Source organism: Ostrinia nubilalis, chromosome 1, assembly GCF_963855985.1.
Source record: "Ostrinia nubilalis chromosome 1, ilOstNubi1.1, whole genome shotgun sequence".
Lineage (NCBI taxonomy): Eukaryota > Metazoa > Arthropoda > Insecta > Lepidoptera > Crambidae > Ostrinia > Ostrinia nubilalis.
Genome location: NC_087088.1, coordinates 16,290,277 through 16,300,371, shown reverse-complemented (window position 1 = coordinate 16,300,371; position 10,095 = coordinate 16,290,277). Strand labels below are relative to the sequence as shown.

The 10,095-nt window shown below is 33.2% G+C and overlaps 1 protein-coding gene across 1 annotated transcript; it reads right to left on the bottom strand.

Moving 5' to 3' along the window:
- Positions 1-1,513: 1,513 nt before the first annotated feature.
- On the bottom strand, positions 1,514-4,453 carry LOC135076312 (GPI mannosyltransferase 4). Its single transcript, XM_063970795.1, has 3 exons — positions 4,183-4,453; positions 3,096-4,035; positions 1,514-2,917 (listed from the first exon to the last, which is right to left on the bottom strand). Exons 1-3 carry the CDS (start codon positions 4,346-4,348, stop codon positions 2,062-2,064), a joined length of 1,962 nt encoding a protein of 653 aa, XP_063826865.1. The 5' UTR covers positions 4,349-4,453; the 3' UTR covers positions 1,514-2,061.
- Between the last annotated feature and the right edge of the window lie 5,642 nt (positions 4,454-10,095).

Below are 10,095 nucleotides of genomic sequence, written 5' to 3'. Positions count from 1 at the left end.
ACGTGTGCACTCCAGCACACTTGGCTAAAATTCATGTACTTGATTATGATTCGTGCACTTGTGGTTCTGGCGTCGGAGACTTAAATCACATATTTTTTTACTGTTGCCTATATGATCGTTCCTCTTTTATTAGTTCTCTTTTAGCCATTAAAATTCCTTTTCCTACATCCATCACTTGTTTATAATATCCTAGCCGAATTTATTACCCATAATAATATAAAATTGTAAATAGTAATGTATATTGTACTTATGTAAATATTATTTTATTTTTATTATTTTGTACTTATATCACACCTAAATTGATCCTATGAAAACCATCCTTTGTTCCGTTTCCTTCCGTAATTGATTCGTTTCCCTACCTTTTAACTTTAACCCAATCCCACCCTGTCTAAACGCAATGTCCGCAAAACTTATGGCAAAACTGAACGCAAAAATCAAGAACCCCGTCGTGGCTAAACGCAATCCGCGAGAGCCATAAAGAAGAAAAAAAAAAAAAAGTATTGGAATTTATCGACTGAAGTCGCTGTTTGGAAGCAAGTTTGATCGTAGTATGGAAGTTTCCGTACCCTGGTCAGGCTATGAGGCTATTTGAACGTCTGTCAAGTCTAAGGCACAGAATACATAATAAAATACCGATTTATCCATCGTTAATTCAAAATAGAAAGGACGTAAAACCACGCTTTCTTTGGAGAAGGAAGAAAATCAACTTTCTGAAAGCTCTCATCTGAATGCACCTGCGCGCCTTAGACACGTTACAAAAATTAAAAGCCTATTAATTCCTAAAACGCTTCTACTTCTACTCTCTACTGATACTGGATAGTATTAAATAAATAGTAAAAAATAACTTATCTAATAAAACACAGTTATGATAAAAATGCATTTAATAATTAATGACATTTTGTTTATAATTATGCAAGCTCATTGAGTCGATAAGCGTTAGCAACGAGTCCTGTTTTATAGTAATGATTTGGTGAAATATTTATTTACAAGTTAACTCTTCTCAACTGGGAGTATCATATTAATTTTACATAATACACAACCAATCATCATGATTATGACCTGCTGCAATCTAAACGATTTGAATACAATTTGAACAAGTTTTGTTAAATTAAATCAAGAAATAATGCCTACCTTCTGTTTTGTGGTTTGAGTTGGCTACAAACACGGTACAAGACTACAGTGGTAGAACGTTGCTCTGTTTGGCAAATGCTTAAAATATAGATATTTTAAAAACACTGGTTTAAGTGATAATTGTGACGTAATAATTATATCTCAAAATTAAAGCTGCCAATAAAGCTCACAACTTAACAAATAAGAATAATATCAACTTAATCTATAATAGTTATAACACAATAAACACTGGTACAAAGAATAAATAAAACATTTTGTGATGTCTTTTAAAGGCATTGGACGGTGATGATACCCTAAAATAAAACAGTTAAAGGCACGCGCGCACGGGTAAATTTGTCGCCGTAGCATTATTATCCGTGATAGTACAAGTATATTTGTTTCATTACACCTTTATAAAGAGAAAAAGAGAGACGTCACAGAGAGCATGTAATTTAAGAGACATTCTGCCACGGTGACAAAAGTCGCTCATGCGCGAGCGCTGTTAAAATAAAAAACGTCTTTGACCGATACTATAAATATTATAACATACAGATCTATAACGACATTATTGAGCAATCAAAATATAAAATTAAATGAGTAACTATACAACAATTCAAACAAAATGGTAATTTTAGACAAGCTACACACTAAACACGTTACGTTAGTAGGTGCCTATGATTTATTTGTCACCAAAAGATAAGCAGCAAGATTTATAGCATATTTATCATACCTACACCATACGTAGTAAACTAATTAATTGTATGGTATAATAGTGATTACGGCCGAGGTTCATTAATATGTATTATCTTTTCATCCTAGCTTTGTACTGTAATATTAATTTTAAATTTTTACGTATATTGTATACACATGTTTAAAATAATAATATGCTATGTAGTATTGCTTAACGAAATATTTAGTAAAATTGACAAAAGTAAACTTCTATCATATTCGCTAAGGGTGGTTTTTCGCTGGGCTAACTCTATAAACTTTAAGGCAAAACTTTTCCAAATAACAAGCAAATCTCTCGTACATAGTCAGATCTAAAACATGAGACACATTTTTACGCATCAAACTATTTTCTAAACAAAATTGATCCCGATTACTGGGAAAAGCGGGTAGCGCCTCGGTGCAAAAATGTGGGTAGTGCGAAAATTCTTCCGCGATGTCAATGTAGTAGTAATTACTGGCAGTCTCTAGTATTCGTCTCTCCAGTGCACAAGGAGAAACCACGTAAAACCTATATTTTTTCTTATATTTATGTAGCATCATCTCTGCTTCTGTTAAAACTTCGTCTATTTTTGTAAAAAGCTCATCCATCGGCATCGAGCCATATTTGTATAAAAATGTTGTTGGAGCAAGTCTGTACTTATGTCCAGTTGTTTTGTCTTTAAACACTTTTGTAGTACTTTCCAGTTGAAGTAGAAACGTCGGTATGCTGTAGCTGTGTGTTGTGATAACATGCGTGTGAGTTCCGTATGTGCGTTTTATTTCGCGATGAAGATTGTTGGTAAAGGGGTATAACCCTCCCTGGTGAACGAATCCGAAGAAAACTGTAAGTATTATGTTAAAGGTATACCAGCTGTAGCGCAGAAAATTCTTCAGTTTTCTGCGTTGCGGTCCGTCGCTCTCGTTGCCGTGTAGGTGGTTCCCGAAGAGATATACCAAGGGCACGAGGACCGGAATGATGAAGCGCGCCTCTTGGTGGGGGAACAGTGAGAGCAGAGCCACTGGAGTGATCAGGGAGAACAGCATCAGCCCTGTGATGCTCTGGATTCTAGGCAGCTTGCTGTACTGGCCTCTTATGAATCTGGAAGATTGCAAAGATTCAGATCAGATTCTACTACTTCATTAATTTAACGAAAATAGTACCCATAGTTGAAAGGCATGAATAAATTTTTGTTCTATATCACATGTATAACTACACTAGATGAAAGTGTTTACCTTGAGCCATTGTGAGTATGAATGATTTGTATATTATTATTTACCTGTATGCATGTCCTGCTAGTGTGAAGATAGCCAGTATACCCAGGACGTTGAACAGCAACGGTATATTCACAGCCAGGTGCAGCCATCGCGGATGGAGTCCATGCTGGTTCAGGTTCCCCATGTCAGAATTATATCTCAAGAAGTTTAATGGAGTAACAACCCAATTGTCCCATGATATTTTAAGCGACTCTATATCTGCCATTGTAAGATACCCATAGTAACTTGAATCTACAATTATCAAAATTACAACAGTTGGAATGCTACATATAATAAGCATAAATATCCGGTAATGAAAATCCTTAAAGCCTACAACCTTGGAGCCTAGTCCTCTATGGAGCCAAAAAAATATAGGCGGGAATGCAAAACCAACAAAGGTTGGACGGTTGAATATTCCAATTGTTACTAATGTGGAAAGAAATACCACATGATTTAAAGAATGCTCTGGTAAATGCGTTGATAGTTTAAATAGTTTAACTTTTTCTACAGCAGATTTAGCCTCTTTATATTTTTCCCGGAGAAACTCATCATGATATATTATTTTATCAGATTTGAACATGCATTCCGCAACAATCAGCAGTAACATTGAAAAGAACATCATTTCAAAAGTGTTCGAAAAGCTTCTACAGCAATAAACAAAAACAACATAGGAGCTAGCAAATATTTTTAGTCGATTTCTAAAATTTTGTCCATATACCACACAAATTCTGTATAAACAATAGTCGTTTATAAGAGAAAGAAGACAAATAAAGATTCGTGGGATGACTAGCAAATAATAGGGGGTTTTCAGATCTATGTTCAAATATCCTTTTGTGTATGGATTTGCCACACGGATTAAGTGGAGCGGTGGGCCCAATATCATTTTTGGTACAAATATATTTCTAATCGGAAACTTGGGATTGAATTCCCAGGTCCGAGCGACTTCCACCGTGAGGATGTCTCCTGAAATATACAAAATAGTTTAATTAATAATAATAAACTTGGTATTGCTCATCAAAAGTCGATATTTCTGATGTAGAAGCCAAAAAGGTGACCTACAATAATTTAATTAAGACTTCTGGACTCAATAAATTTGTATAAATAACTTACCAGCCATAACTTCAACATTCTGGAAGAATTCATCTGGATGTATGTAGCCGCGCTGAGGTAATAATGTGAGAGCAAATCGAAGAGCAACCAGCAACCAATACGACAGCGGTAACTTTACATGGCTTCTGAATGAAATCGCTTTGAGTATATCTGTTTTTAAAAACATATTATCTCCGCGCCCTTTATCGCTGTTCAAGTACACAACAAAAGGCTTTTATTGGTTATCTATTGTGATAAAATTGATAACAACCACCACCACTCCTTTTCCATTTTGTTGACAATTTGATTTTGACAGCTAGTTTCTAGTTTTGACACTGACATTGACAAACTTATGTGCGACCACAGATATGGATTAGAGTAGATACAGCAAGTTGATCGTCAAAGCGTGCCATTCCGATATGTCCAAATGGACATACATGGTCGAGTGATGTTCATGTAATCCGATTTCAACAATCGGTTACGATGATTTTACGAGAACAGTAGTACGAACACGGTAGAAAGAAGATATTATTATTTACGGATTGAGAATTGTAATTAACAGCACAAGTAGCAAATAATTAATTAGAATACAGTAGGTAGCAGTAGAAGAAGTATAAAGTAGCATTGTTTTTAATACATATCCTGCGATGTACTCTTAAGAGTTAAAACCATGGTCCCTGTATGTGGTGCACTCATACCGATCCCAAGGAACCGTACTTACTCATAACAATAAGACACACACTGATCCATGTATTCATGCACTTGACAAATTTATGTCTTGAAACGCTGGTAGGGTAAAAAAAATAACGAGATTTGACAATTTGTAAGAATTACTTTATTTTAAAAAGGTAAATAAAGATGTTTTTGGTTTTGTATTTAACAAATTATCAGTTTTATCGGAATTAATTAATTTTCGAATCGAGTCACACGATATCTTTCGATGACTTTGCGAATGCAGTACGATGATACGATTACTTTTACGTTGCGGCAATCACTAAAATTCGCTAAAATGACACTAATGACGTTTAAAAAGTGGCACGCTCGGCTTCATACAATTTTTGACACATGCTGCATCTATCCATATCTGTGTGTGCGACTGTATCAAAAATAGTATTATTAATTGAATACAGGAACATAATCATGGGCAATCATGGCTGATTACACAAGTCAACAAAAAAAAACTTTTTTTTGAGTTTGTTATTTAATTGATATTTTCTGATTGTCTACATCTAAAAGTACCCAGAGGCTCTATGCATTGCAAATAAAGTTTGCTTTTGTGCATTTTACAATGAAAAAGTTAAAGCTGGTATTTTCGTCGGTCCATAAATTAAAAAAATAATGGCCAGTGAAAAATTCCCAGAGTAACTGAACGCCCACGAAAAACAATCGTGGCTCAGTCTTAAAGCAGTAATCCATGGATTTCTTGGCTATAAAAAAGCTGCAAACTATAAAGATCTAATTTCTAATATGCTTAATAGTTTCAAACTCATGGGTTGCAGAATGTCCCTTAAAGTACATATGCTAGATGCTCACTTAGAAGAGTTTAAAGATAACTTAGGCCCAGAACAAACGGTGAAACGCAACTGCAATGAAACTGCAACTTTCTGATGAATGAAACTAAAACTGAAAGTTTCAAACTGGTCGCGTCATGTGTGGTCTCTCTACGGACGCTATGGCAGAAACTTAGATGCAACTCAAAAGTAACTAGCAGTTTCAGTTTCGTTGCAGTTGCGTTTCACCGTCTGTTCTGGGCCTTAGGGGCATATTCAGAAGAGCAAGGAGAACGGTTTCATCAAGATGTGATGAATTTTGAACAACATTATCAAGGACAATATAATGAAAACATGATGGGTGACATTTGGAGTCTAATACGTGAAAGTTCCTACATAAACAGAAGAAAAACAAAAAAAATCTTCATTTTTAAAGCTTCTTTCTGTTTCATTTTAAGTATTTTGACGTTTATCTTTATTGTTTTTTGTAAATAAAAGTGATTAACACATAAATTAAAGTTATATCTCTTGTTTTCGCATTTGATTGAATTAGAATTATTCGATTTTCTTAAAATTTGAAATTTCGTTCTAGTTGCTACAAAAGCAAACTTTATTAGATAAAAGTATTTTTTCCTAGTTTAGTTAGACAAAATTAATCAAAATCAGCACTACAGAACTCAAACTCAAAAATCGTGTTTACTTGTTATTGTAGTAACTTCTCTTGCAACTAGATGGCGCTTACATAAAATATTCCCATTTATGAACTTAACTCAAAATTCGACCAAAATAAATTCAAGCTTAAAAAAAAGAACCTATATTTGCCAACTGCAGGCTATTTAATGAGTGCTTTTACTGAGTACCTATAGACTTGTAATTCCCACAATACGAGTCCAACTGGTCGGTGCTTTATTACCAGTATTACACTGATTAGATTTAAAGGAGCAGATGATAGGGAATTAAGGTATAAGGAAGCACAACCGACCTGCATTAAGCCTAGACGTGGCCCTGCACAAGATAAGATTTATAAGAGCGTGAGTACATTATTTTTCTCTCCATTCGCCTTTTTATGCTGGATTTATGGATACTTGGGTAGGCAAGCCAGGTAAAAACTTTAGGACAATAAAACACATCATTAGTCTATGAGATTTTTATTAAATATTTATGTTGTTAATTGGTGATTGTTTGTTAACCGTATTAGTTTCTACAGTTGAAACATGAGCACTTTTTCGCCATACAACTCTTCATAGTTACTTTAAAAACCTACACAGTCCGTTATACATTACAATTACATATTTAATTAAATTAGATGATTCCAAAAATATGAGATGTTAATTAAATATCTTTACTAGTACAATTCATTACAAAGTAAATTCCTTTTATTCTTGTATTGATAAAATTTTATACGACTTATCTAAAATACTGTTACATAATTAGCAAATATTATAAGTTATTAATTACCTCTTTATCTTAGTATACCAATGATATTTGTATCAATTTTTAATAAGTTGTACATCAATCTTACAAACATAATTAATTAACTAATATGTTTAAATGTATAGCCCGACCAGGAACATAAAAACCCTCGCCATGTTGCGGAAAACTAATGGTACTAATTTCTTTTAATGGCAACAGTAACTGAAAACTTCATTGACATGTCACCTTGCATGTCAGTCTATTGCTGTCAAAGTGTAAACAAACTTTATTTTAAATGTACGCAACTGATTTTGTGAATTAAATTGCTAAAATCTTTTTATAGTCGTGAAAGAAAAGTGGTTCACAATGTGTTAAAATATTTGTCGAAGAGAAATACTAAGGGTTCGGACAATATTTTCATTGAATAATGTTTCCGACAAAGGTTGTCAAATTGACTGACATGTTTATCGTATAGTACAGTCCACTATGAAAATTAGCTGTGGTTTGTTTCAACTACCTATTCTAAAATTTTTTGTCACTTTCTGAGTGTTGAATTTTATGGAATTGGGAAAGAAGTACCTAGTTTGAAGCGTTCATGAGCAGACATTGCAGTTGAATATTCAAGTTCTGAATTTGATTATTGATGAATAATAAAATAAATCCTATTTGCTCGATTGGTGGTTTCATTTAATTTATTTAAACCAGGTTACCTATAATAATATGTTTTCGTTAATTTATGAAAATATCAAATTAACCCGTAATCCTGAATCCTGGTACATAAAGTTGGCCTATTAATTTAACACAGGTACGACTGTACTCAGTGTTGCACTATCAAATGCAATTGACGCGCCTCTATGCCAGGGTTTTTATGTTCCTGGTCAGGCTATAAATTGAAAATTCATTAACCAAAGAGTAAATTGTATGACAAGTATTACTTGTCTATTGCCGTCTTTAGAATACGTATGTAACAGTGGGTAATTTAAATTGTTGTTCCACCTGGAAGGAGTCGTCAGAAAAATAACTTGTATAAAATAATAAATAAATTCACAAGTATATGAAGGAATATTTACATTTACACACATAAAATGTATTTACAATATTTTTATTTTCACCGAAAGTTAAAAATGGATGATGCACATTACATAGCAAACCGCTATCGAACTCTGTATTCGAATACGAATTTCAAAATAAGTTTAGAATAGTCATTAATGTTTTATGGCCTCAATTATGCGCAAGGACACTCACGGTCCTTCATCAACAAATAAAAATACGTCAAAATTTGAAGATTTATATTCTATGATTGTCAATCAATGTGGAAACGATTATAATTATTAAAATTGTAAGTTACAACGAGCTTAATTTGTGCAAATAAATGGGACCAGTGTCTCTGATTTATTAGTGTACGAGATGGCATATTATTTTACTTCGAACTCCTCGTACATTTTGCTTTCTCTCGAGACTATTCTCATTTCTGTACTCTGACATAAAGGATTCGTAGTGGTGGGAAGGGTTACGTTCCACGCATGCTTAATCCTCTAAACGCTATTTAAATCAGTGGCTTTTGTAGGGGATAGTTCCCTTACGTCGAATATCGAGTGTGCTCGTACAGCTTTAAACATTTTTTCTTTTTAATTAGCTAGGTGCCAAATACTTATTTTTGTGTGTAATTATATTAAAGTATCAGCATCGCACAAACGTAGATATGTACATAATTATTTGATAAATGCAATTTACAAAGTCTCGAACGTCAGTTGAAGCTGGACCGTAACCAAACTTCAGAGGGTACTACTTATGTGAAACCATTCGTACACATTTTGATAGGTGGTTTCTTTTTCTTTTATGAATACGGTCGTTATTTTATTTATTAGTATTTTTTATTTAACAGCTACAAATATTGCTTAAAAACACACATCGACCTAGTGTATTTTCAATTTAGTCTTCAAAATCAAATTCTTTTGTAAAATTACTCTCTTAGGCTGGGTTGCACCATCTTATTTAAACGTGTGCGTCAGAACCGCGGGTGGGGTATCATGAAAGCGAATGAAACATATTCTGGTATTTAGTAGTGTTTTACTATTATTTGATAGCGAAGATAAAAATTTTAGTACTTATCTATAAACAAAATTAAACGAAAAACAAAGTTCCACCGCCAACCTGACGTCAGGATGGCGGGTGGGTAGTTGAACGGTGTACAATACTTAGAAACTGTAAATGCCAATTTTTAGTATCTCTTCATTAAATAAATAAAATAATGTTAATTCTTATCTACGCCTTTTTATTTACTTGTGAAATATATTTTTTTCAATGTCGGAAGCCATATATTTTTTTTTTTGTTTAGATTCAAAAGTTCTCTGATTAAAACAGCATTAAACGATAAATGAGGTGCACTGATATTTAATACATATCTACAAGTATTGCATAGTAGAGTAAAAAGATTTAGTAGTTCTACTAAATACAAGATGAAACGATTAACAAAGTTCGCCGCCGTCCATTCTGACATCAAGTTGGCGGGTGGAAATAAAACGGTGTAAAATGCATAAAGACTATAGATGTTAACTTATTATAATAGTCCTTTGGTAACTACTTACATTTATTTTAAAATTATAACTTTTAACATCTTTAAATATTATTTATTTCATTATTTTTAATAACCATTCTGTGCGCCCACATGTTAAGAGTCGCGGCTTAGATTAAATTATGGATTGTAATTTGTACTTAAATATGACTAACTTGTTTTGTGAGCCTTAAATAAATAAATAATAAACCCTTGTTCCACATACTTTATGGTATGAGATCTAGTTGACGGGAAGGATGATCGGGATCACATTCTTTTTTAGCCATGGAACATTTCTCTCGACAGAGTAAGAGCAATGAGAATGAGAAAATGTTTAAAATTACTGCGTTTCATCTTTTTAAGCTATTATTTCGGTACTTACCTACTTACTAGTAAACATTTACATAGAAGTTCCTCAATTTATAAATATTTAAATAAAACAACTGCTGTTTACATAATTTATTCATAATCATCTCT

Bases quoted from the DNA above. Each gene is read 5' to 3' on its own strand.
- LOC135076312 (XM_063970795.1), bottom strand. From the start codon at position 4,348: ATGTTTTTAAAAACAGATATACTCAAAGCGATTTCATTCAGAAGCCAT. The intron at 4,036-4,182 runs GTAAGTTATTTA...TGTATATTTCAG, and splicing joins GAATGTTGAAGTTATGGCTG to GAGACATCCTCACGGTGGAA. The intron at 2,918-3,095 runs GTAAATAATAAT...GCAATCTTCCAG, and splicing joins CTAGCAGGACATGCATACAG to ATTCATAAGAGGCCAGTACA.